At 43.8% G+C, this 27,798-nt stretch overlaps 2 protein-coding genes across 15 annotated transcripts in view; one reads left to right on the forward strand and one right to left on the reverse strand.

The window, feature by feature from the left end:
• The window catches only part of LOC118720525 (BTG3 associated nuclear protein), a 144,380-nt gene extending 126,128 nt beyond the window's left edge, over window positions 1-18,252 (reverse strand). For 7 of the 14 annotated variants that reach the window (XM_045582613.1, XM_045582615.1, XM_045582614.1 and 4 more), the window contains exon 1: window positions 18,131-18,222. The gene's annotated coding sequence lies outside the window, so the exon portion shown is untranslated. Of the gene's footprint in view, window positions 1-5,896; window positions 5,982-16,111; window positions 16,203-18,130 lie in introns of all 14 variants that reach the window. The other 7 variants (XM_036440549.2, XM_036440550.2, XM_036440548.2 and 4 more) reach the window with 4 other exon arrangements.
• Window positions 18,253-26,513: 8,261 nt separating this feature from the next.
• The window catches only part of CA5A (carbonic anhydrase 5A), a 32,321-nt gene continuing 31,036 nt past the window's right edge, over window positions 26,514-27,798 (forward strand). Inside the window, exon 1 of the mRNA XM_036441012.2 lies at window positions 26,514-26,787. Coding sequence (XP_036296905.1) covers window positions 26,631-26,787 — 157 coding nt within the window. The 5' untranslated portion in view covers window positions 26,514-26,630. The remainder of the gene's footprint in view (window positions 26,788-27,798) is intronic.

Consider the following 27,798-nt stretch of genomic DNA (forward strand, 5'->3'; position numbering starts at 1 on the left):
TTCATATACATTTTACTAATTTTCTTTCATCTCTGACACTTCTATTATAGAGAAAGGGCAAATAGCAATATTAAATTATTTCCTCTAATTAATCCCCTTTTAATGTGCATGAATTTTGTGCACTGGGCCACTAGTCCATCCTATAAATTCCTGAGTGGTTTTTCTGGAGGGCTCATCCTCTCAGAGCCCAGCTCAGCACCTTCCATGGCCCTCCTCTGCTGACGGCATCACATCTAAACTCCTCCATCCAGGTTTCAAGCCTTTCCTAGTCTGACTACCTCCTGCCTGCCTATATATAATCTCATTTTATTCTCTCAACCAACAAATGCATTCAAGTCAATGGTTGGAAAACCATGACTCCAAATCTGGCCCTCTGTTTTTATACAACCCATGGGCCAAATAAAAAGACAAGCAATATTTTGAAACATCAAATTATATGAAACTTAAATTTCAGTGTCCACAAGTAAAATTTTATTGGAATACAGCCATGCCCAGCTGTCTGCATACTGTCTATGGCTGCTTTGGAGCTGTGTTGGCTCCTCTAGTGGATAAAAGTCTCACTTTAATGCCTTGGATCATTACTAACACAAGCACCACTCTGGGCACACAAGAGTCATCCACAAATACTTTATTGAAGAAAGTACTGATTTTCAGGTTCAAATGATCCTGCAAATAGATAATCCTGAAACTCATGCCTTAATGCCCTGACAGCTCTTTCAATCCCTCTGCTGCAAGGACAATAGGAATCTTGGTTCTAATTATCTTCTAATTTTAAAAAAATCAAGAGAAGCCCAACTGGTGTGGCTCAGTGGTTGAACGTCAACCTCTGAACCAGGAGGTTCAGGGCACATGCCCAAGTTGCAGGCTCCATCCCCAGTGTGGGGCATGCAGGAGGCAGCTGATCAACGATTCTCTCATCACTGATGTTTCTATCTCCCTCTCCCTTCCTCTATGAAATAAAAAAATAAAAAAAGTTTAATTTTTAAAGTCAAGAGAAAACATTAAATACAGTGGTGGGCATGGATGGGAATGTAGGTTTACAGTTTAGAGTACATAAAACAGAGTTTATTCTTGTATTATTATTTATTCATTATTGTATTATGTATTTGTATTACAACTGTAAGCTACTTTTGCCCACCCCTGTATTTGGAGACCGTGTTTGATGTTGTCTCCTACACTTTCACTGCATTTATACCTCTATTTTTTACCATTAAAATAAAAAACATTTAGAGATGTGAAAATGAATTAGATGACATAAGTCAAGGTTTGTATCTCTACTGAAAAAAGTTATGATTCTGAGATTTACATACTTAAATTCAACTGTAGCTCACTTTATAATCAGATACTGAATTAGAGGTAAAATTTTAAAGTCATTTAACCACTGACATATGTTCTTTTCTTTAAGTCTCACCCATGTTGAGAGAGGGAGGGGGCGGGGGGGGGGGGGGGGACATTGATTGGTTGCCTTCTGTACATGCACTGGACCAGGGATCAAACAGGCAACTTTTTGGTGCACAAGACAAATGCTTAACCAACTGAGTCTCTCCAGCTGTTCTTTTTTTTTTTTTTTTTTTTTTTTTAATATATTTTATTGATTTTTTTATTTTTTTTTACAGAGAGGAAGGGAGAGAGATAGAGAGCTAGAAATGTCAATGAGAGAGAAACATCGACCAGCCGCCTCCTACACACCCCCAACCAGGGATGTGCCTGCAACCAAGGTACATGCCCTTGACCGGAATCAAACTTGGGACCCTTCAGTCTGCAGACCGATGCTCTACCACTGAGCCAAACGGGTTTCAGCCCAGCTGTTCTTATAAGAAATATTGGCCCTGAGACAGTAGGAATTCATACTCAACATTGCAAATTGTCTAAAATCATCTAATAGAATTTAAAATTACCACTGAATATCAAGTTATACACCAAAATTACACCACCATATAGTAATAACAATCTCCACTAATAAAAGAGAAACATGCAAATTGACCATCACTCTGCTATACCCGCCAGCCAATCAGGAGTGATTATGCAAATTAACCCAACAAAGATGGTGGCTGCCACAGAGCTGGAGCGAGCAGGAGGCTTGGGTTGTCCCTGGTGATGGAGGAAGCCAAGCTTCCCGTCCACCCTGGCCAGCCCTGGCCTCCACTCAAGGCTACAAAGTTTCAATTATAGAAAATAAATAATTCCCAGGTATCTGCTTCCAACCAGCCCTGGCCTCAAGGAGGCACTGAAATAAAAAAAATTAAAAAAAGGAAAAAAAGGGGGCTGGGAGGTTGGGTCACGGGAGGTGTGTGGCCAGACTGTAAATAGCCCTCAGCCCCTCACCCAGGCTGGCCAGACACCCCAGCGGAGACCGCCACCCTGAAGGGGGTATGACCAGCCCGAAAACAGCCCTCAGCCCCTCACTCAGGCTGGCCACACCTATATGGCCCAATCCCTGTAAACGGGCAGTTGAACAACCCTTGAAGGGTCCCAGATTGGAGAAGGTGCAGAATGGGCTGAGGAACACACATCCCCACTACACACACACACACACACACACACACACACAAACACTCACACACCGTACACAAATTTCATGCATTGGGCCTCTAGTTTACAATTTAAAGAAGTAAAAAGAAAAGTCACTTCCCTGGAGAGAACAGGAGGGTGTCTTAACCCTAAAGACTATCTAATTGTCTAAAATCATCTAATGATTTTAAAATCTCCTGGGACTGGGGGCTGTGTGATTTCACACCCTCAGAGTGTGGGTCTACATGTGGTACTGGCAGATTCTTCACAGAAGTGCAGTTATGGTAGGTTCTTGAACTTGTTAACAAGTGTATACTTTACAATTACAGCCAAGCTTTTAATTAGCACCTTGTACTAATTTAAAATTCCTCTAAGCTCCTGTCCAATTTTAAATATCTAAAATTATATGATGTAAGTTTATCACAGACAAAATTCAAACTGTATGCAAACCTCTTATCAATTAAATCAGCACCATTTGAGGTTAACAAGCATAAAAAGATATAGGACCTGACAGGTTAAGTTAATGATAACAATAATTATAGGAGCTACCATTTATTGAATCCTAAACACCACATTAAACATTCTCTCATTTAATGTTCCCCACCTTTGATGTAGTGTGTTCCCATTTCACAGAAATTGGCCCATCCCTAAATGCCCCCCTTATTGAAATATACACCATGAATATTAGGGGAACATGAGACCAGAGAGCAGTAAAGAAGTGAATGGGGAGGAAACAGCACAGTCCCACAGAAACACATTTTGTGTCCTTAACTAAGCCCACATGTTAGCCATCACCATGTGTTCTCGTTTCCTTCCCCTGGCACTTGGGTCTGTGCATCCATCCATCTCTCAGCTCCCTCTAAAAACAAATCCTCTTATCACCCATCTGTTCCTCCAGTTTATTGCCTCATACTGTAAAGCTGGGGGAGGGAGGTGGTCACTAGTTCAGGGTTAAATGTCCTAATCTCCTTTGTCCACTTCATAATTTTACAGAAACCAAACAACTAGATTATTTCAAAATGTTAATGGAATTTATAATCCTAACCAGCAACATAAAAACAAAAGAAAATTAACTCCCGACCTGAGCAGTCATTAGAACAAATAACAAGTTAACAATGGCAGGTGGCAGATGTAGATGCAGGGACCATTCCAGAGGTTTTTGACCCACACAACAGATGTTAGACAAGTGCAACCCGTACGAGGCAGAGTAGATAACAAAGGAGAACTAGTTAACATGATCTAAAGCAGCAAATGGACAAAAGCATGGGGAGGCCCACTAAGGTCATGTGGCAGACACTGGCTGACCACACACGGCCCTGGGCAGACACATCCACCACAGTATCATCACGAGGGCCAAATATTCTTGGGGGAAAATATACTCATTAAAGTTCATAAAGGAGTCCCCTTTTCTTTCAGTATAAAGGACATTATTGACATATTTAGTAAAATCTGATTTAGATCTGTTGCTTAGATAATAGAGCTGCATCAATGGTAAGTTAATGTTAATAATTGTACTGTGGTTATATAATATGTCCTCATTTTTAAGAAAGATACTTTCCTTTGCCAGTTTGCTTCAGTTGGCCTGTGCACTAAAGGGTCCCGGGTTCAATTCCAGTCAAGGGCATATGCCCCGTTTGCTGGCTTGGTCCCAGTAGTGGGTGTGCAAGAGGCAGCCAATCAATGATTCTCTCACATCATTGATGTTTCTCTCTCTCTCTCCCTCTTTGAAATGAATAAAAATATATTTTTAAACTGTATTTAAAAGTATAGAGATATGTCAAAATTTAGAAAAAATACACACAGTTATAAAAATGAAGACATGTTATATAACACACACATACAAACAGTTATAGAAACAGGAGAGCAAATATAGATTAACATCTGAGAATCTAGGAAACTATACAATTCTTTGTACAATTCTTACAACTTCTAAACCTTGAAAAAAAAATTCCTATAAAGATGTTGGGGCTTTTTCTCCAAAAAGGGGGGTAGTGAGAATGAATAGAAGCATTTTCATTTGAAGGTGACTTTGCCAATGCTAATCATACTTCTAAGGGTCTACCACTGACAATTTCTTTCCAAGTAGATTTTCTCAAAATAAACTAAAAGATTCTGACCTACACTCTCAGAGATGGTTCAGTGGATCCCTCCAGATTGCCCCCAAACTCTCCAAGTCAGCAGTGAAGAGCATGGATGCTAGAGGAGCCTAAGAGAGTAAAACCTAAAATGACACTTTACACAGTTTGACACCAGATGAAGTGTGCTTTCCTGTCATCATACTGTTATTGAACTTCGAACCATGATTTCTTTCTCCAACTTGCATTAGAACTTTTAGTCTAGAGCTTGGAGATTCACAAACTACAGCCCAAGGGCAAATCTAGCCTGCTGTCAGTTTTGTAGGTTTTATTGAAAAACAGCCATCCCCCAGGCCCGGAGCAGCCGGGTCGGGTGCGGCCAAGCCCGGAGCAGCAGCTGCTGGGCTGGGAGTGACCAGGCCCGGAGCAGCCAGGCCCAGAGCAGCCAGGTCGGGTGCGGCCAGGCCCGGAGCAGCAGCAGCCAAGTCCAGAGCAACTAGGTCGGGAGCGGCAGTGACTAGACCCGGAGCAGCTGGTTGTGGAACAAACCAAAGCAACAGAGGCCAGGCCCGGAGCAGCCAGGCCTGGAACAGCTCGCTCCTCGCCTGCCCCTGCCCCACGGCTGCCTCTCAGACGTGGCTGGAAACTTTTGCGGGGACTTGAGGGTCTGCTGAATCAAGTGATGAAGGCTTAGATCTGGATGTGTTGAGTTAGTATAGCGCTGGGGTGTTGATCTGTGAGTGCCTTGGGTGGGGCCTGGATGAGGCTGGTTGATTTATTTGGAAATGTCTTTTGTGTGAAGTGTATCATTGGGCATGTGGAGGTATTATTGATATGAGAAATCCTAAGTAACTGATTTACTATCTGAAAAGGGATTTACTATCAGGGAAAGGGAGGGAGGAAGAGACTGAACATAAACTGTGCACCTATGGATGAGGACAATGGGGGATGGGGAGGGGGCAGAGGGTGGGGTGGGAACCTGGTGGAGGGGGGAAGAAATGAGGAACCTTTGTAATAATATGAACAATAAAGATTGATTAAAAATTTTAAAAAAAAGAAAAACAGCCATCCCCATTTAGGTTCCACCCTCCAAGGGCAAATAGAGTTGAGCAGCTATGAGAGAGATCCCAAAACCAAAAATATTTATCTGACCCTTACACTAAGGTGATCAGACGTCCCGCAGCGTTTTTAAAAAGTCCTGATTTTAGTCTTTCCAAAAATCGGGACTTTTTAAAAGCGCCTCGGGACGCAGGACAAATTGTTAAGAATCGGGACTGTCCCGCCAGAAGCAGGACGCCTGCTCACCTTACCTTAAACAGAAATGTTTGTTGACCTCTGCCCTAGTGTTTAATGATGTCCACAGCATCTACAGAATCTTGAAACTGCCTCTTGAGACTGAGGGATAAAGAAATTAAAGACAATTATTGAAGAATAGTAATCTTGACCTCCTTAGAGGTGCCTCCGCTATTACAGGATTGTTCAGTTACCTACAGGCCTGGATCGGCTCTTGCTGATCCACCTCCTGTTAGCTATAAAGAGCAATTTCTGATTCAGATTATAGTGGATTCATAGGCATCCCAATAAGGCAAAGCAGCCTACTGTCTCTTGAATGATCCTGGAAGAATCCAGGAAGCAAGCTGAACTGAATTTTTTATTAACAGCTATGTGTGGAGCGAACTCCTAGCAGTATGTATTATATTTGCTTTCATCTTATTGTACGTCCTTGAGCTTCCTTTCTCCCCCCTAACATAGTATGAGTGCATTTTATACAAATACAAATTATACAAACTTAAAACAATAAATATTAAGTCCTCACTTTGCAAAAATAAAAAGTGAAATTAGTTAAATCCTGCAAATATTAAAATGTGTAATTTCAATTAATTGAAAACTATGCTTGCCCCAGACAGCTGCAACTTTTAAATGGTTATCAGAACACCAGCCTTTTTTTTTTTTTTTTTTGTTAATCAGTCTAAACATGTGGGTTGTGAACTATTTGGCATCTTCAGAGAAGTGTTCTGGGCATAAAAGCCTAACACAGTACTTTGCTCCCGAGGCCCATCCCCAACTCCCACTGATGAGAGTATCCATAAGGTGGGCTTGGCAACAGCTACCCACCTACCCACCTACCAAGGAATTGCAGTGCCCCACTTCATGGTGACGCAGGAATCCCTGCTCCATATAATAAGATTAAGATGCTTGTGTCCCTGGCCACATTCAGGGGACATGTAGTCACACCAATATGGGAATGCCAGCAGCACACATACCATGTTTTCACTGCCTGTTTATCCAAACCCATTTCTACCCTGTTTTCCCGAAAATAAGACAGTGTCTTATATTAATTTTTGCTCCCAAAGATGCGCTAGGTCTTATTTTCAGGGGATGTCTTATTTTTCCATGAAGAAGAATACGGTACACATTTATTGTTAAATGAAAATAAAGGAAATTTATTACCTGTATAATGGTACGATAGTACGGTAGCTGTCAACACAAACCAGACAAACTGAATCCTACAGTATCAAGAATTTACTCATTTATTCAATGACAATCATGTCATCATCTTCTGAAACATCATCATAACAATCCAATTCCTGAATTTCCTGGTGAATTTCTTGTGACTCCATTTCTTTCAGAATCAGTGGACCAAATCTCTCATGTTTAGCCTAAGGGTGGGGGGAGGCCTTAATTTCGGGGGGATGCCTTATATTTCACTCAGAAGGAAACCTGTAAGTAGGTCTTATTTTCAGAGGATGTCTTATTTTCGGGGAAACACGGTAATTAAAAAAGGTTAATCTTTGCTTCAAGTTAATTGATGATTTTCCACCTTAAGGTAAAAGGAAAAATCACTGGAGATGACAAGCAGCACCTTTTGAAGCACACAATGTAAATCTCTATTACTGAAAGGTTTGTCAGTACAATCGCAAAGGCGATTTGGTGCCTTATTTGTACTCAACTATTTAAAATGCTAATATAAAAACAAATTAGGACAAGGTAATGGTAGTCAATTTTCCCACATTCAATTCCACTTATCAACTTTTTCAGGGATTTAACCAAAAAAACTACTATTCTTATCTCTTCACCTTCTCTGGCCTTTTAGACAGATTTTATTCTTCCACACTCAGACCTGGTAAGAAATCCCACCTTGTGTGTTACCTGTCTGGGGCACATTATCATTCACACCACCACCATCCCACCCTCCCCAATGTGAGGCTTCTTAAAGAGACAAAGTAAATTTTACTATCACCCCATCACGGAAAAAGATAGTCCAAAACATTTTAGTCATATCGGACAGCTCCTAACTATGGGTAAATGTGGAAAATGCAGAGAAGTCAATTCAAAATAGGAACCCATTTCATGATTTTATATCATTTGGGGCAAACTACCTGCTTGTGGTTTAAGAAGTAAATGGTTCTATCATATTTTAATTCCAGAATACCCACAGGGTTCAAGCAATGGGAGGCTCTGGATGATGCCATGCTCCACGTCCACGTAAGAGATTACTTTGGAGCACTATGGTGTGGATGCCCAACCTCACCACTGCGCTGGGGAGTGAGAAGGGGTCAAGAGCAGTCCTTCTGCTCCTTGACTTTAGGACTGAGGACAGGCACCCTCTCTTCCATGGAGACTGGCTGAGCACAGCCCTGGACAGTGGACAGAGCCAAAGGCAAGGCAGAGGGCATAAATGAGATGAGTAGCTGAGACTCTTGTTTTTAAGTGGTTTCACATCCTGCACAAAAGTGGGAAACCTAAACCTAGAAGTATTTTTAAAACTATTTGCAAAGGCAGAGATGACTGCTAAGATTCTTGTTATGTGATATGCTAAATGAGCTCCAAAACTGTCCATGAGCAAGAAAACAAGGACAGCTTTATAATAGCAAACTGCAACCATGTGATCGATCCCACTCAATATTTGCTCTCAAAATCCTAAAACTCCTCACATCCCCAAAAATGAATATTTCAGAATGGTCCAGAGTACTTCTGACCAGCAATTCATTATGTGATTTTGTTTTTATATGAAATCAGGGAGGGCTTTTAAAGCTTTTATCAGAGACATTCTCATTGAGACCTTTAATGTGTATTCCCCCCACACCCCAAGTCTTTTTTTCAAAATGAGAAAGTTTATTTACATGGGCATTTTAAAGTCAGTCTTACACAGTCATGTAACATTTTAATTGTATAGCTAATATTTTCAGGATACATATAGTACAGATAAAGATAAGGAAAAACTAAGGAAATAAGCTATAACAGATGTTATCAATAAACCATTAATGAAAAATCATCTAGAACCTGGGCCTAGCACACCTAAATAACCAACACACAAAACAAGGTTTGTGGTTCATTATTCCTTATTTCCTTGACGACCATCTAACACAGGAAGTATTTCTTCAACATCAAAATGAATAGGCAACCCTGGCAACTTTTTAAATACAAAGAGAGTCTTTCCATCTTTCAAGACTGGACACATTCCATCTAGAGTATAGATTAACTAGAAACCTAAATGACCAACAATAAAAAAAGACTGCTAAGTATTATGATACATCCACTCAAAGAAATGGATTAGATTATCATGAGAAGTATGGAAACAAGGAAAAAAACTGTCATGTTTTTAAGTAAAAGTCACTGAAAATGTTATGTACATATGTAGACAAATTATGTTAAAAAATGTCTTTTGCAGATAAAAAACTGGAAAAATATTCTCAGATATATAACATTAATGTGGTAGGATTAAAGGATTTTTTCAGTATTATTTTTTACATTGATGTGTTGTTTTACAATAAAAGGAAAATGTTTGTGAAGTCTAAGTTTTAAGATAAACTGTTTGCTTTATCCTGAAAATCAGCCTAAAAAAAAGCAAATGCATTGAACTCAAAACAGTGGATCGGAAAAAGATCCCCAAACTACTAAGTGGTGAGGGAAATAAAAATTTTAAAAAGCTTATTAAATTTATAATTTTTGCCCAGCCAGTGCTGCTCAGTGGTTGAGTATCAACCTATGAACGAGAGACCACAGTTCAATTTCTGGTTGCCCACGTTTCAGGCTCAGTCCCCAAGTAAAATGCATGCAGGAGGCAGATGATCAATGATTCTCTCTTATCATTGATGTTTCTATCTTTCTCTTCCTTTTCCCTCTCTCTCCAAAATCAATAAATTACTTTAAAAAGAAAAAAGCTTATCATTTTTTCCCAATTATATCAAAACCTGAAGTATTATTTGTAATCAACTTTAAACCACAACAGAAAAGAAAGGAGTATGGGTATATTAAAAACCTATTTGCCTTTTATGCATTTTCTGACAGTCTTTGTAAGAGTTTACTTCAGCTGATACTATTACATCAAGTAGGTAATGCCCCAAGAATTCAGGGCATAAAAATTAGTTTTCTCAAAAATCTCTGGAACTGCCTTTTCTTAATAAAATAAAACAAACAAAATAAAAAATAAAGCCTTTTATTGGATTTGTCACAATAATGCTTCCGTTTTAGGAGAGAAATATCAGTTCACAAAATTGGGGCTACTATTAGCTCAACTGAGTTATTTTACATTAACTTCTGGGGAAAACCAATGTCACAAATCACTTCTCCACAATACAGCTTATTAAATAAGTAACTTAGAACCTTAGAATATTCAGTAAGTAATTGACTGCTAAGTTAAATAGATTTAGAAAATAATCACAGCATTTCTTTGGTTCTCTACATTTTCATTGTGGCAATAACTTTGACATTACTATGTATAATACATGTAATATAGTATATACTTATAAGCTGTCTGCTTCCCAAAAGAGATTTGAGCTTCAGTTTCCAAATCTGTAGCAACCTCACTGTTTATGTGCCAATCACATGCCATAATAAAAGTGTGCTTACCTCACATTGTTATTGCAAACAAATGAATTTTTGCATATGTAGAGAAATAATAGGACAGTGCTTGGCATACATTCAGAGTTCACTACCCATTTGCTATTATTATATTTTCTCCTGAGCATCAAGATTTGGATAAACTGCCGGGACCGGTTTGGCTCAGTGGATAGAGCGTCGGCCTGCGGACTGAAAGTTCCCGGGTTCGATTCCGGTCAAGGGCATGTACCTTGGTTGCGGGCACATCCCCAGTGGGGGGGGTGCAAGAGGCAGCTGGTTGATGTTTCTCTCTCATCGACGTTTCTAACTCTCTGTCCCTCTCAATTCCTCTCTGTGTAAAATCAATAAAAATATATTAAAAAAAAAAAAAAAAGATTTGGATAAACTGCAGCAAAAGAGGCTTCATTTTCTTTAGACAACTTTAGCTATCATGAAACTGCCAGTACCGAGACACAGACAACCTGCTCACTGGCACAGCTGAAGGTAATTAGCATTATTTCTTCCTATTACTTTAAAATGGGTGAGAAAAGGTTTGCAAATATTAGTATAAAATTATACTTTAAAGTGGTGATCAATGGAGTTTAAACCATGATAGATATTTTTGGTTGCCTAAGTGATGGAGAAGGGGTGCCACTGGGGAAGGGGCGCTGTATATCCTGTAATGCTTGGGTTAATCCTACACAACAAATTGTCCAGCATCTCTTGTGACTTTCAAATGCCCAGAAGACATATCATGTAAGTGAAAAAACTAAAATGATCACACATAGAATCTTACTATATTTTAAATGTAAACTCAAATACTTTTGTTTTGTTCTGACATTGTTGCTTTTCCAAATTATAAAATAACTAGAGGCCCAGTACATGCAATTCATGCACAGCTAGGCCAGTGATCAGGATCAGGACCAATCAGGTTCCCCACCTTCCCACCTCTTCCTTCCCTTACTCCCTCAGCACCCAGCTGCCCACTGTAGCTGCCATGTTCCGAGCCGCCCCCTGGTGGTCAGCGCATGTCATAGCGAGCAAGTGAACTCCCAGTCTCCTAGTTGAGCTCCCAAGGGGACACTCTGAATATTATAGCTGTGTGTGTGTGTGTGTGTGTGTGTTTGTGCGCTCGCGCGTGTGAGCACACCCCACCTGCTTTTCTCCCTTCTCTGCCACCCCTCTTGCTTCTCCGCAGCTTCTCTCCCTTCTACAGGCTTGGCTTCTTTCTATGCTGTCTTGATATGCAAATTAACCTCCATCTTGGTTGGGTTAATTTGTATACTTGCCCTGACTGGCTGGTGGGCATGGCTTGTGTAGCAGAGTGGTGGTTAATTTGAATATTACTCTATTATTAGGTTAGATACACACACATACATACGTACATACATGATTACATACATACATACACTGGAGGTCTTGTGCACAAATTTGTGCACCAGTGGGGTCCCTCAGCCTGGCCTGTGAGATCCTGCCAAAACTGGCCCTCCAATATCCCCCAAGGGGTCTGATTGCCAGAGGGTGCAGGTCAGGCCAAGGGACCCCACTGATGCACAATCGGGGCCGGGGAGGGATGCAGGAGGTTGGCTAGCTGGTGAGGGACTGCGGGAGGGCTCCAGAGCATGTCTGGACCATCTTGCTCAGTCCCAATCAGCTGCACTCCAGCAGCAAGCTAACCTACCATTCAGAGCGTCTGTCCCTGGTGGGCAGTGCACATCATAGCAACTCGTGGACTGGTGGACTGTCTGCCCCCTGGTAGTCAGTACAAGTCAGAGTGAGTGGTTGAGTGGCCTTAGCATATTACACTTTGATTGGCTGGAAGGAGGACCAGACACTTAGCATATTTGGCTTTTATTATATAAGGCCAGTCATGATCCCCAGCAGTGGTGGCCAACCTTTCGGACCTCACAGACCACCAGTGGTCAATATTGTAAAATATTGAAACATTACAGAAATTGTAGAAAATATTATTTAGGCCGAAACCGGTTTGGCTCAGTGGTAGAGTGTCGGTCTGTGGACTGAAAGGTCCCAGGTTCGATTCCGGTCAAGGGCATGTACATTGGTTGCGGGCACATCCCCGGTGGGGGGTGTGCAGGAGGCAGCTGGTCGATGTTTCTCTCTCATCGACGTTTCTAGCTCTCTATCTCTCTCCCTTCCTCTATGTAAAAAATCAATAAAATATATTTAAAAATATATATATTATTTAGGAAAAATAAATCTGCCATACTGTCACCTGTTATGGACTGAATTGTGTCATCCTCCCCCACCCCCTCAAATTCATATTGAAACCTTTGTCCCAGTACCTCAGAATGTAACTGTATTTGGACACAGGGCCTTTAAAGATATGGTTCAGTTAAAATGAGCCATTAAGGTGGGCCCTAACCCAACCTGACTGGTATCCTTATAAAAAAGGAAAATTTTGACAAACAAAGGGACATCAGACAAATTACGTACAGAGGAAAGACAATGGGAGGATACAACATCTATCTGCAAACCAAAGAGAGAGGCTGGAGAAGGAACCAAACCTGCTGACATCTTGATATAAGATTTCTAGTCTCCAGAACTATGAGAAAATAAATGTTAAGGGAAGAAAACAAAAACAAAAAAAAATGGACATTTCTGAAAAGCACTAGCAGTATTTTGGCAAATGTCCCTCATGAGTTTTCTCATGATTAGACTGAGGGTATGCATTTCATCTCAGTGGATCATACCTGATATTATTATGTATTATTAGTGTTGATGTTAAGGGGATATCTGCTGGGATTTTTCACTTTGATGCTACTAATTTTCCCTTTGCAACTTACAAATATCTTGGGAGAGATACGTTAGGGCTATATAATACCACAGATTGGAGATTTAAGAAGGCAGAATAACTGAATAAACTGTGGGATCCTAGATTAGATTCTGAAACAGAAAATAACAGTAAGGTCTCTAATTTAGTTAACATACTGTGTCGATATGTGAATTTTCTGGTTTTCCTAAGGATATTTGATCAGTAAGGTGTCAGGGGAAATAGGTGAATGGAGCAGGGAAGCTCTCCAAACAATTTTTGCAACTCTTTTGTAAAATTACTTCAAAATTAAGTTTATAAAACTGCAGATTCTAATTCCATGTCTGGCCAGAGCCTGGAAATATGCATTTCCCTAAAATGCCTAGTGTAGTGATGTTGCTGGCCTGTGGACCACTTCACTAGCAAGGCCTTGGCAAACACAGCAGATGCATTTCACTGTGTGCAACTTTCAAAGGACACTAGACTACCACGCATCACAATTACACTTTGAGTTCAGTAATCACTGCTTAACTAGGGGCATTCCTTAAACTCTGAAGTGCTGAAAGGCTCTCTTAGAACACTGACAGAAAAAGCCGACTAAAGAATCTGAAATCACAATCTTTGTTGCACGACCCATTTATGGTTGACCTTCCCCAGCGGAGCCTGGCACCCACCTCAAGGCTACAGAGCCAGGAGAACCTCCACAGGGAACAAACACCATCCACCCACACCTGTAATATGGAAACAGCCCTGGGGATCATGACTGGCCCTGTGTCCCACTGACGGTGGGCATCATCACCTAGACCACTGGGAGGCAGGAGAGAGGAGCACAATGATGAAGAGAACAGGTTCTGGAATTCCTGCTCATAGTGATCACTGCTCATCCCATTAAAATAAATTTAACAGCATATAATAAACCCACAAGAAAGAAAATAAGAAGGCAGCCAAGAGATTTTACAAATTTCTGGCAGACTAAGAGAATCTAATGAAGACAAAGGAAACAGCAAGGAGGGCTCTAAGCCCACATGCAGCATGCTGGGACCCAAAACCCAGGACTCTAGCAGAACCTGAAGTCTGTGCCTGCACACGAAGACAGTCCTGGTACAGAAGAGCTGCAAAGGCCCTCTAGACCGGCGGTCCCCAACCGGTGGTCCGTGAACCACGGTTGGTCTGTGAGGTCTGATAGGTTGGCAACTGCTGATTTAAGGAAACCTTTGGAGCAGTGGTTGCCAACCGGTGGTCTGTGGACACTGGTGGTCTGTGAGGTCCTAAAGGTTGGCCACCGCTGTTCTACACCAAGTGGGACACCCCCATCCAAAGGGGTCTTCCTTTTCCTGAAAGGCCCAGATAAAATATCTCAGCCACCTGGCATTCCAGGTCCAAGCACAAGTTCCCAATCACCAAAGGGAAACCCATACATTTTCAAAACCAGCCCCACAGACTCAGATCTACTAGCTTCCTCTTGCTTTACACAACAATTACCAATAATTGAGTCCTTGCCATATGAAGCAGGAAGTCAGTATTTTTTAAAAGACAACAGCGACATTAAATGAAAGAAGAAATTAGAAAACAAAAAAAGAAACAATCCCTATTTGTACCCTCAGTGACAAGAAGACAATACATTAAAAAACAATAAACTGCTATGAAAAAGAAATACAACAAATATACTTTCGGAAATTAACATTTCAATAATGGAAATTATATATATATATAAGTGACTGTTCAACAGGTAACTATAATGTGCAGTGATCACCAGGGGGCAGACACTCAACACACAGACATGGAAACATGGAACAGACTGATAAATCTCAGGAAGGGGGAGAGGAGGGCAGGAAGAAATTAACCAAAGATCTTATATGCATACTAGAGGCTCAGTGCATGGATTCGTGCACTGCTGGGGTCCCTCGGCCTGGCCTGCAGGGATCAGGCTGAAACCAGAAGTCCAACATCCGCCAGCAGGTCCCAGATTACAATAGGGCACAATCCATGCACCGGGCCTCTAGTTTAAAATAGGATTGGAAGATAAATTGAAGCCTTCTCTCAGATATAAGAATAAAATGACACAGGAAGAATAGATTCAGGAGGTCAAGATGTCCATTAACAATCTAACAGGAACTTGGAAAAGAGAAAAGAGAAGAAATTCTCAAATAAATGAAACCAGAGACTTTCCCAAGGCTGAAGGACAAGCCCCCGGATCAAAGAGCACACCTTTGGCATGCTGGAAATGTCCTAAAACCAAAGAGGATCCTAAACCAGTCAGCCAAAAGGAATAAGGCTACTTGGCCAAAGTTTCTCATGAAATGAAAATAGCCAAGATTAAAATATGGAGTCCAGAACAAATCCAGATGTATAGCAAAGGAAAACATCAGGATGATACCTGCATGGAGTAGTCATTCCAGGTTAGAAAAATAAGACAGAGGGCTGGAGAGGAGAGAGAAGGTTGAAGAGATCTGACACTATATTGAGAATTTAAAACAATGTAAGGAGTCAATGGAAGCAGAAAATGCAAAGAAAGAGAAAGGCCATTATAAACAATACAAAAAAATAAACAGCTGTATTAGAAGGGAAATGTATTACTTGGCTGTGAAACAAACAGTATTGCATAGTTATGAACAATTGAGTTAACTGAAACAGTGAATTCAGTGGATAGAAAAATGGGATATTTGAAGAGCTAAATCATACTATCATAACGTCAAAAATGTGTAAAATTAATATCAGCTTATTATTTAGAGCTATTAAGAACTTCTTGAAGGAACAACAAAAAAATATTAAGGCGGGGGACTGAGAGGTGGGATAGGGGACTGTTACTTTTCATTATGTACATTTCTTTAAAATATTAAATGTATGTGGGACGAGGTGGCCGAGTGGTCAAGGTGATGGACTGCTAAAATATTAAATATATGTATGTAGAATTTTTTTAAAACATTCAAACCTTGGTTCTGTGTGTCTTAGGCAAGTCACTTAACCTCTGTGGACCTGTCACCTCATCCATGAAACAGGACAGTCTCTACCGCATTGGGTCGCTGTGATGAGAACCCGGGAGATGATGAGCAGTCCCTGCCACAGAACACCAATGGCAGTTGTGTGTGTTTTTTAAAGCCAATGACAGAATACATGACAGCAACATATTATTTTTACTGCAAGACAAAAGGGAAACGGAGCTAAACATATAGAATTTTACAGGCAGTTCTCAAGTTTTCTTTTACCACTGGATATCTGCACCCAGGGTTGTCCTAAAACCTGAACGTTAAAATGATCCAACCATCTATTTTCTAATGTACCCCTTCTCTCACTGAAGACCACTCAACTATCCCGTTATTCTTTGTTTCCCACACTTCCAGTTACAGCTCTACCCTCTCATTAACTGGCTTAGTTTAGTGCTAGTTTTACCAACGCAGTCAGGTCTCAGAGTACATTCCTTGGGGGACATTTGGGAAGGACAGGTAACTCCAAATAGAGAGCAATCACCTGTTCCACTTCCAGACTCTAAGCTGGGCTCTCCGTCCTTGGAAGTCACTCACTCTTGTTGACAGTTCTTCGGGGAATATTTATTTCTCCAATGTTAAGACAATCCCTACCATCTCATCAGAGACAAATCAGTCCTCTATCAAGGCAATGTATCCAATTCGCTCACACGGTGGAGATGGAATGCACAGGCACGGGAGTGGGAGGGTTCGGGTGGGGTGGGGGGCGGGGGAAGTCTTCAAAGCAAAAAACTAAGGTCACAATTCAAAAGGATTAAACCACAGAAATAGAAAAAAAGAAAAGAGAGAGAAGAAAAGAAAGAAAAAGAAAGAAAAGAAAGAGAAAGAAGAGAAAGAAAGAGAAAGAAAGAAGAGAAAGAAAGAAAGAAAGAGAAAGAAAGAAAGAAAGAAAGAAAGAAAGAAAGAAAGAAAGAAAGAAAGAAAGAAAGAAAGAAAGAGAGAGAGAGAGAGAGAGAGAGAGGAAGGGGGAAAACACACACACACACCCTGAAATCCTCATTCACCAACGTCGGGAGAACTGGATCGGATCCCCTCCGAAGTCTACAGCTGCCTGCTCCTTAAAAAGCACCTTATGCCCCTACTGTATGCCTCTGAGGCCACAGGCAAAGGGAGCGAAAGCTGTTCGCGGCCCCGGCTCCCGGGGCTCCATCTCACACTGGTTATCGCAGGTGCCAACCGAGGGGGAAGCTGGACTGGCGGGAACCGCCACGCCGAGGGGTCTTTAGGGTGTCTGCAGTTTCCCATTTCCCAGAGAAGGGAGGCCAACCTGCCCCCCCTACACACACACACACACACACACAGCTGCGAGCCGCCCGTCTGCAGGGCAGCCCCCCAAGTTTAGATGCAGCTGGCGCGGCCCCCGGTGCGGGCCAGTCACCGGCCCGACCTGCCCAGACCCCGCACGGCAGGGGGCGGGGGGCGAGGCGGGGGGAGTGCCGGTGCAAAACAAAACTAGTGAAAAGAAAGGAACCGTCTTCTCCGGAAAGAAAACGAGCCGGCGCTCGGCCCTTTTACCCAGCTCCCCGGTACCGGAATGCCGGGGAGAGGGCGCCAGGCGCCCGAGAGGACGCGGGGGGCAGGGGGCCTCAGAAACCGAGGACCTGACAGGACTGAGGGGGCGCCCGGAGGGAGGGGCGGCGGGGTTCAGGGGGTGCCCGCAGGCCTGAGGGGGGCAGAGGTGCCCGGGGGCTTCCGGAGGGACTAACTAGGCTGAGGGGAACGCGGGGGGAGGAGGGGCGCCCGCAGGGCTGAGGGGAGAGGCGGGGCCGAGGGCGCTGAAGGGGCTACCGGACGGAGGCAGCGGGCCGTTGGCGGGCCGAGCAGGGCGTCCGGGTGGGGGCGGAGGGCGCGGGCGCCGCGGCCGGAGGAGGGCGAAGGGAGGAGGGAGGAGGGGAGATCTCGCTCTCGCTCTCGCCCCGCGGGAAGGGGGAGGTGGAGACGCGACCGGCTGCGGGAGCTGCAATTACCGTGTGGGCTGCGGAATTCTCGTGGTGTTTGTCGGGGAGATGCGATAATGGCGTCCGTCCTCGCGAGAGAAGCCGCTGATCTGCGCAGGCGCTGGGAGTCGTTCCCCGCGGCCCTCCACCCTGCGCAATCTGCGCAGACTCCCGGGACCGGCGCGCTGGGAACGGGGGCGGGGTCCGTCGCTCTAGGCCTGCAGCGCGCGCCACCTCCCGCGCCGGTGACTGCCGAGCATGCGCATGCGTCCCGCTCCCGCGCTACAGTTGGGACCCCGAAGAGTTTACTTCTCTATGGTGCGCCCGGGCTTCTCGCTTGCTGGTTGCAAGTTGCGTTGGTGGGCGGTGGGGGAATTTACATTTTCTTTTATATTGAAATAGGAATTAGCTCCCTCCAACGACTACATATCCCGGAGGGCCCTGCGCGAACTGAGAGCAGTGCATTCTGGGACTCGTAGTCCCGGCGTCTGCGCCATGCTTGCTGGTATTAGTAGTCTCTTCATACTCTGGTCGCCCGGCCTGCGCCTTGGGCTTCTGGGACTTGTAGTTCTATGCTCGAGCCCACTCTGAGGGGATTCCCTCCCTACCCCCAAATAGATGTAATCTAGGGTTCCCAGTGTCATTCATACAGTCTTGAGTACACACGAGTGGAAAATATAATGTGATAAATTTTTACATGTAATTAATGTTACGTTATACATCCTATATGTGCCAATGCAAATATAAACTGTATGAATGTAAATATAGCATGAATGTGGATATAATATATGTATATAGTATAACTGCGCGTTTGTGGGTACTCTAGGAAAAAAAAAATCCCAAATTATGGAGAATTCCCAGGAATCTTATTCTTGTGTACTGGTATCACCATTGCTTTTCATGTGTGCTGGAATTTCCATTACTTTTCATTTTTCTTATTTATACTCTCCCCTATTTTCTGAATTGTTTACAATGAGCAAGAATTCCTTTGGTCATCCAAATACAAGACGACGGAACTATTTTCATTTACCATGATCATTTCCTTTTTGCCAACAATAACACTCTGATTCAGGGAGGCAAGCAGTTGTGCAACGTTGGGCAACCTTGTTGAGATGGAATTCGAATTTTCTTTTATATAATTCTTCCAGAATTAACACTCAGGGGTTCTGCTAAGTCTGCTCATTGGATTCTTTTCCAAGAAATGTGCCTTAAAGAAATTCTGAAAGGTATTGGAAAGGTATTGTTATGGAAATTAGATATGTCCTATATAGAGGTGAAAAATCCAAAGAGACTGGGAAATTTTCTTTCATTTAGATGGAAAGATACCAAAGCAGGATTTGCAATCCCAAACACCTGAGTCTGCTCACATGGGAGATTCTAAAAAATAACCACAAAAAAATCCCGAGGTGTGGGGGAATAGGAAGGGGAAGCCCTCTTGAGAGCTCTGCCTTCTATCTCTCTGCCTCAATCACAGCCAAATCTATACACTTAACTATGTAAGAATTCTTAACATTTTACACCTAACAGGAAAGCAGGTAAATGTAGGGTAATATTTTTCATATTATTTCAAAGTATCGCATAGCCCTTGCTTGGAGCTCCCTTCCAGGGAAGCAACCAAAATGCAGAGACAAAAAAAAAACATGTCACAAATGAAAGAAGTGGAAGTAAGCAAACTACTGGATACAGAGTTCAAAACCATGGTTATAAATTTAGTCAAGGATCCTCATAAGAGCTTTAAGGAACTTAGTGAGACTTGCAAGGATCTTAGTGAAAATTTTAATAACATGGGAAAAAAAAACAGTCAGAAATTAAGCATATACTAACTGAAATAAAGTACAATTTACAGGGATTCAACAGTAGGGTAGAGGATTCTAAGAATCAAGTTAGTGATTTGGAACATAAGGAAGAAAAAAAAAAAAAAGCCCAATCAGAAGAGCAAAAAGAATAAACAACACAAAAATATGAAGAAAAATGTGTAAGGCGCCTATGGGACAACTTCAAGTGTACCAACAATTGCATTATGGGGTGCCAGAAGGAGATGAGAGAAAGCAAGAAATTGAAAACCTATTTGAAGGAATAATGACAGAAAACTTCCCTTACCTGGTGAAAGAAATAGACTTGCAAGTCCAGGATGTTCAGAGAGCCCCGAACAAGAGAAATCCAAAGAAGCCCACACCAAGATACACCATAATTAAAATGCCAAGGTTAAAGACAAGAGAGAATCTTAAAAGCAGCAAGTGAAAAGCAGTTAGTTACCTACAAGAAAGCGTCCATACAACTGTTAGCTGATTTTGCAACAAGAAATATTAAAAGTATTGAATAATAAGGACCTATAACTATGATTACTCTAACCAGCAAAGTTCTCCCAGATTGGAGAGGGTGCAGGCTGGGCTGAGGGACACTCCCCTTCCCCCAATGCATGAATTTTGTGTACTGGGCCTCTAGTCAAAATATATAAGGATCTTAGACAACTAAACAGCAAGGAAAAAAAGCAACCCAACAACCTGATTTTGAAATTGGCAGAGGAGCTGAATGGGCATTTTCCCAAAGAAGTTATTATAGCTACATGAAAAAGGGCTCACTATCACCATCATCAGGGATATGCAAATCAAAACCACAATTGGCTATCACCTCACACCTATTAAAATGGCCATAATCATGAAAACAAGAGATAACAAATTCTAGTGAGAATGCAGAGAAAAGGGAACCCTGAGCACACTGCTGGTGGAAAAGCCATTATGGAAAACTGTATGAAGTTTCCTCAAAAAAAAAAAAAATTAAAAATAGAATTACTGTAGGATTCAGCAATTCCACTTCTGGGTACTTATCCAAAGGAAAGAACTCAGTACATTGAAGAGATATCTCCTCCTCGTGTTTATTGCAGCATTATTCACATTCACCAGGAGAGGGAAACAACCTAAGTGTCTACCAATGAATGAATTCGTGGGAAGATATGAGATACCACACACACACACACACCACCACCACCACCAGTAACAACAACATGAAAGGACCTAGAGGACAAATACTGAATGATCTCATATGTGGAATCTAAAATAATCAAACTTACAGAAACAGAGTACTTGCCAGGGATTGCAAGTTAGGGGAAATAAGAGATATCCGTCTTATTTCCAATGGGTACAAACTTTCAGTTATATGATGAATAAGTTTTGCAGATCAAATGTACAGTATAGTACCTATAATAATAAAAGGGTAATATGCTAAGTAGACTGGACATCCTTCCTGACGAAGCTGGGCTGGAGGGAAGCCAGCTGGGCCCCGGGTACCTGAAGGCAGCCCAAAGAAAGCCAGCCCAAGTCCCAGGTGCCCAAAGGAAGCGGGTGCTGCCAGATGGGGGAAGGAAGGCCTACTCTGACATGAATTTTCGTACGTTGGGCCTCTAGTAATTAATAATACTGTAAGCAGCGTTTTCAACTGGTGTACCACAAGAATTTTTAAAACATGCTATTTGGGGGCACTGACCTTTTTTCCCTTAGACCCGAGGTCGGCAAACTGCAGCTCGAGAGCCACATGTGGCTCTTTGGCCCCTTGAGTGTGGCTCTTCCACAAAATACCACGGCCTGGGCGAGTCTATTTTGAAGAAGTGGTGTTAGAAGAAGTTTAAGTTTTTTTGTGTGTCTTTTTGTTTTGTTTTGTTTTGCATTTAAATATATTTTATTGATTTTTTTTACAGAGAGAAAGGGAGAAGGATAGAGAGTTAGAAACATCGATGAGAGAGAGACATCGATCAGCCACCTCCTGCACACCCGCCACTGGGAATGTGCCCACAACCAAGGTACATGCCCTTGACCGGATTCAAACTGGGACCCTTCAGTCCGCAGGCCTACGCTCTATCCACTGAGCCAAACCAGTTTTGGCGGAAGAAGTTTAAGTTTAAATAATTTTGCTCTCAAAAGAAATTTCAATAGTTGTACTGTTGAGCTGAGACCAGTTTGGCTCAATGGATAGAGCGTCGGCTTGGGAACTGAAGGGTCCCGGGTTCGATTCCGGTCAAGGGCATGTACCTTGGTTGCGGGCATATCCCCAGTAGGGGATGTGCAAGAGGCAGCTGATCGATGACTCTCTCATCGATGTTTCTAACTCTCTATCTCTCTCCCTTCCTCTCTGTATAAAAATCAATAAAATATATTTTAAAAAAATAGTTGTACTGTTGATATGCCTTAGATTCTAGAGTTAGATTAGAATGTCAAATAAAAAAATGGCTGCAGCCAACACAATAGCAATCTGGGGTGAATGCCTTGTCTTGAAACATAAATATATAGATCATATAATAGAGCTGCATATTATTGATCAATTCACATAATACCTATTTTTTGTCAGATGGACAAGAAATATATTTTCTGATTTGTTTGCAGAATTTTAGTAATTACTTTTGTGTGCCATGAGAAGAAATAGGCTGAAAATCACTGTTGTATTTCACTAGAAATTTAGGTATTAGTTAATCTGATCGTGGTAATCCTTTCAGAATATTCACATTTATTAAATCAGCATTTTATTTGCCAATTGTACCTTCAGAAAGCTGGAAAATAAACACTTTCAAAAAATGTAAAAGCAATAAGGACCCTACCCAAACACTGTTCCATGAATATCATGTCCTATAAAACTGAGAAAGCTAACCCCGAAATGTCCTGTGCCTCTGTTTCCTGGAATAGAGTAGGAAGACCTCATGAAAGTTAGCTGTGAGTAGTGTTCCCTGGAGTTTGCTAGTAGACTCAATGGGTTCCACTCCCCGCGTGTTACCTCATTTGACTCTGGACCAGTAACACAGTATCCTTAGTCTCAATGTCCTCATCTGTAATGAGATAATACAGTCTACCTCACAGAAGTGTTTCTATATTTTGAAACTGACTAGGAAAGTGCTTGCTCACAGAATTTGACACAAAGGAGACACCCTGATACTTTTTGTTTAAAAAAAAAAAAAAGTACATATACAAATGATTTAGCCAATAAAACGACTACCAATTTACTACCAATGAAAAGAAATATCATTAGCCACCATGACTGATTGCTCTCCAGATCCCAATTTCTGTGCTTTTGCCTAAATCCAGTCATTGCCCACTTGGTCTGTCTATACTTTACCAAACCTGACTGACTGCTTTTTTCTCTGTGTTTCTTTTATAGTACTTATAAAATTTAAAATTTTGCCATTTTAACCATTTTAAAGCACACAGGCATTAAGTACATTCACAATGTTGTACAAGAATCACCACTAACTTGTTCCAGAACTTTTTTATTACTCCAAAAGGAAAGCTTATACTCTTTATCAGTCACTCCCCCTTCCTTCCTTGCCCCCTTCTCCCAGCCCCTGGAAACCACTGATCTCCTTTCTATCTCAACATACAATTTCATAGTATTTGCCTATGCTGAGTATCTATACTAATAAGAGAGAAATATGGTAATTGACCATCACTCCGTGACACCCACAGACAATCGGGAGGGAATATGTAAATTAGCAGGACAAAGATGGCAGAGGCCATGGAGCCAGCTGGAGTGGGCAGAAAGCTTATGTTGCCCCTAGTGACAAGGGAAGGAAGCCAAGCTTCCTGCCTGCCTGGGCCGACCGCTGAAGGAGGGGCCTGCAAACAGCTCTCAGCCCCTCACCCAAGCAGGTATAGAAATAGAATTGCTGGGTCACATGGCAAACTCTGGGTTTAACTTATTGAAGAAACTGCTTGTGACTTCCTAAGTGGCACTCTTTATTGTTTTGCGTGAGTAAAAGCTGACTTCCTGGCTCAGAGCCCACATCGAGAGGAGCCACCAACCAGCCATGTGAGTGTGCCATCCTGGCAGTGGCTCCTCCAGGCCCAGATGAGCCTCCTCAGCTGGTGCCTCCTAGACCAGAGATGGGCCGTTTCCAGGAAGCCCTGCCCACATTACACATGTTGTTTTAGCCACTAAGTCTTGGGGTGGTTTGTTAAACCGCAATAGGTAATTAGGGTCACTGGCTCTCAGACATCTCCTCTTCCTAAACCAATGTATCAATGTATCAATGTATCTACAATGTATCAATGTAGAACCCTGGTGGTTCTTATTACAATAGCAAGACGCCCTTCCGTGATGACCATTGGGGAGGGGAAGGTCTACTCCTCACACCAGGGGGCACCCAGCAAGGCCCCCGGTGGAGAGAGAGCAGGGGCCTGGAGTTCTCCTTTGTTGGGGTTGAGTGTGGAGGCCTAGGGTTTCATGGGCTCGCCTTTTATTGGTGAATTTAAAATATAAGAGCAGGAAGGTGAAGTGCGGGAAGAGAAGAAAACAAGTGGCCCACAGGGCCCGTTATTAAACCCACCAAGATCTCTAAACAAGGGTGCCTCAGAGTGGGTGTCAGGCTCTCCAGCTGGTGTGGCCGGTGTCCTCGTTACCCGAGATAGCCGTCTTTGAAGCGGATGCCTCTTTGAAATGAATGCCGTGGCAGTCAAAGCTCACCTCAGACGCTTGCATTACAAAAGAAGAAAAGCCACTGTCAGGGCTCACACCACAGCTCCTCAGTGTGTGTGGCGCTGCTGACGTGAGCAAACCGCCTGTGGTGCTGAAGCACAGCACACACCACATGACAGGCCTGCACCGAGGTGCGAGGTGCCCTCTGCGATGTTTGCACAACGACGCAAGCACCCAACGACCCATTTCTCAGAAGACATCTCTGTCTGTCGTTAAGCGGCACATGGCTGCGGAAGCTTAAATATCGTGGAAATTTCCAGAAAGAGCCACAAGACACTGCAAGCGGCAGTTCACTCTGGGAAACAGAGACTTTTACTTTTGGCCTTTGAACTGCTTGTACAGTAGATGGCTTGTATGTATTTTTAGGGGCAGAGATTTCGGTTCCTAAAGCTAGCAGCAGTTGAAGTGATGTGGGAGTCAGCTGTGAGGGATGTGCCTGCTGACATGGGCTGATGCTATTTCCTAAGCAAAGCAGAGCCCCACCCTGTGGCTCTGAGGAAAATAGGTAGACACAGACCCACAGGGACGGCCAGGGATGGGATCTACCTAAAATAGGCGGGCTGATGGTGGCAGGGCAGGCGGATGGCCGAGGACTTGCCCTTACAAGCAGAGGAGATCTGTGAGTGTCAGCTGACCGGTTTGCTCATGCCGGGAAGCCTGCCCTCATCCAGGGCCTGCCCGGTGCTGTTCGGCATGCAGTGCCGGCCGCAGTGCCTTCTAAGCACTATACGCATATCAATCCATTAAACCCTCACAGCAGCCCAACAGTTTTATTTCCTCACTTCACAGATGATGGAACAGAGGCAGAGGTGAATGAATGAGTGAGTGAGTGAAGCTACCTTGGGTAGCTACATTTCTAAAGTGACTCCGTAGGAAGATAAGCATATACAGCTGCTTTTCGTATACACACTTTAACAGCTGATGACTCAATTTTAAAAATGATGTTTATTTTAATAAACTCTGCCTTTATCATTCTTTTAAGTACATGTATACATTTTCGAGGGACACTCCATATTCCAGAGTTGTTTTCTGTTGATTGGCAACAAAGGCGAGGAACCCATGGGTCTGTCAGAGAACTGGGCGAAAGCTGTAGACCAATCATGCGTGTGATCACAAGATCCTTGGGTCCCGGGAGCCCAAAGTGGACGCAGGGTCCAGAACTCGTTCTGCGGGTCTTTCAGACCTAAGACACGGGGATGCGTTGTGATGTCCCTTGTCCTCTTGAAGTTTCTAAGTTTAACACACACACACACACACACACCAAAAAAAGTGCCAACTTCTCCAACCCTGTAGTCATCGTTTTATGGGGAAACGTGGGAAATAAAATGTCATGTAGTCCAAAGTCAGTTTGTCATCTGGCACGTGCAAATGTGACAAGTTGGATAATGAGGGGTACCATCTACTTTGTCCAATGTGGGCAATTTGGGGTACAAAAGGGGCACCACAGGCTGGGAGTCCTGGGCTACCCAGGGCAGTCACTTGGGCGGAACAAATCTGTATCCAATCATGTCTGTCTGATGGAGAGGGAGGACTGGCTGCTTTCCCAGGAGTCCCAGGCGGAGAGTCACGTGCTTACCTGCCTCACCCGCCTCGCTACTTTGATTCCCATCTCTACCCTTTTGAACCTATTGTTCCCTGTACATACACACAGCGTGGCTTTGTGCCTGGTCTGGAGCACTCCTAGGCTGGAGAGCTGCTCACTCCAGATTAGAGGTCAATGCCAAGAGCAGGGACTTGGCCCTCCCCGTGTGCCCTCGCCTGCTCCCCCGGCTTACAGCAGGCCTGCCTTCCCGTCCAGCTCACCTCACTGTTTACCAGGTCAAAGCACAGTGACCCCAGGGGCCTGGCGGCAGTGAAGGTCACTTGTCCCAGGGCACCCACCCCTAAGCCAAACCAAGTGCCATCCCAGGAGCCAGGGCGGCCATGGGTTGAAATTTAACCATCGGGGCTCACGGTTGGGGTGAGTTTTGACAATAAGAAGCGGGTCCAATCCACTCCGCCGGTTTCCCAGGCAGAGCGAGGACAGTAGGAAAGACCCTCTCGTTATTGGGTTCTGCGCGGGGACAGACCCAAGATGCTCAGGACCCCGATGCTGGGCAGGAACCACGCCAAGTCCTCAGGCCTCTCCGTCTTGGCCAAGCAGGTGTGGGGGGCTCCGCGAAGCCACCTGCTGAGGCCCGAGCGCCCGTGCTCCCAGGTGCCCTGTGCGCACAGAAGTAGGAATAACGCCTGTAAGTAGCATTGCTTAGAGTCCTCCCGTTTCCCCAAATGCCGTCTGACGTTTAGCTGATCTTATGGCAGGGTGTCTTTCAAAATGAAGGCAGCCTGGAGGCAGGAGGCTCGGGTTCAGACTGCCGTTCCGTCTCTTTTCCTGAGGGCGACCTTGGCGAGTTCTTTAAACTGATTCACCGGGGGAGAAGGGGGTAGGGGGGCTCGGGACAAGGCACCCCTTCCCCAAGACAAACTGTTCTTATGAAGGATCCAGCCCTGAAGGACCAAATGAGCCAGTTATCAGAGCTCCAAACCTCCCCAGCAGAGAACATTCTCGGCAAACAGGCCGTCAGTACACCCAACCCCTCTGTCCAGGGACTGCCTGCTCTGCCCGCCTCACGCCGGCATTTGCATGCTTAATGCTCTGTGAACTTGGGCGCATCCTTTCCACTTTCTGGGTCTCAGACAAAGGGCGTGCGCTGAAGGCTGATAAGGTGGCTTCTGACGTCAATAGGCCACACTTTGCAGGGCTGGGTAGTTCACAGAGCTGGGGCCTCAGAGCCAGTCGCTCCTGGGGCCCGGCATTGGTGACACCTGTCTGCAGGGAGAGCTGGGCTGTGGCTTCTCCTCCCTGAGTCTCCATGTCCTCACCTATACAACGGGGTGACTCGGTGCCGCATGGGCTGCAAAGGATGAAATTGTGTGTGGGAAGCCTGGCACCCAGGCTCTCAGGGAGCGCTGTTAGTTCGTTCCAATGAGTCTGTTGGTCCACCCCTGTGAGTGATGCTGAGCTCTATCTCGAACCCACAGGGCATCCTACAGGAGCTCTCCAGGCTCCACTGGGGGCCCCGTCAGGCCAGAACCCAGGCTGTGAAGCGAGGGCAGGCAGCCTGGGGTGTGCTGGACCACACGCCCTGGGGGAAGCCTGGGCTCCAGCTTTAAGAGGACGTGATGCTCAGGAGTGGCTACAGGCCTCCGAGAGCAGGAAACCAAAGGAGTCCTCCAGGACCAGGGTGGCACAGAGGTGAAAA

The sequence above is a fragment of the Pipistrellus kuhlii genome, unplaced genomic scaffold (genome assembly GCF_014108245.1).
Source record: "Pipistrellus kuhlii isolate mPipKuh1 unplaced genomic scaffold, mPipKuh1.p scaffold_m20_p_17, whole genome shotgun sequence".
Classification (NCBI taxonomy): Eukaryota; Metazoa; Chordata; class Mammalia; order Chiroptera; family Vespertilionidae; genus Pipistrellus; species Pipistrellus kuhlii.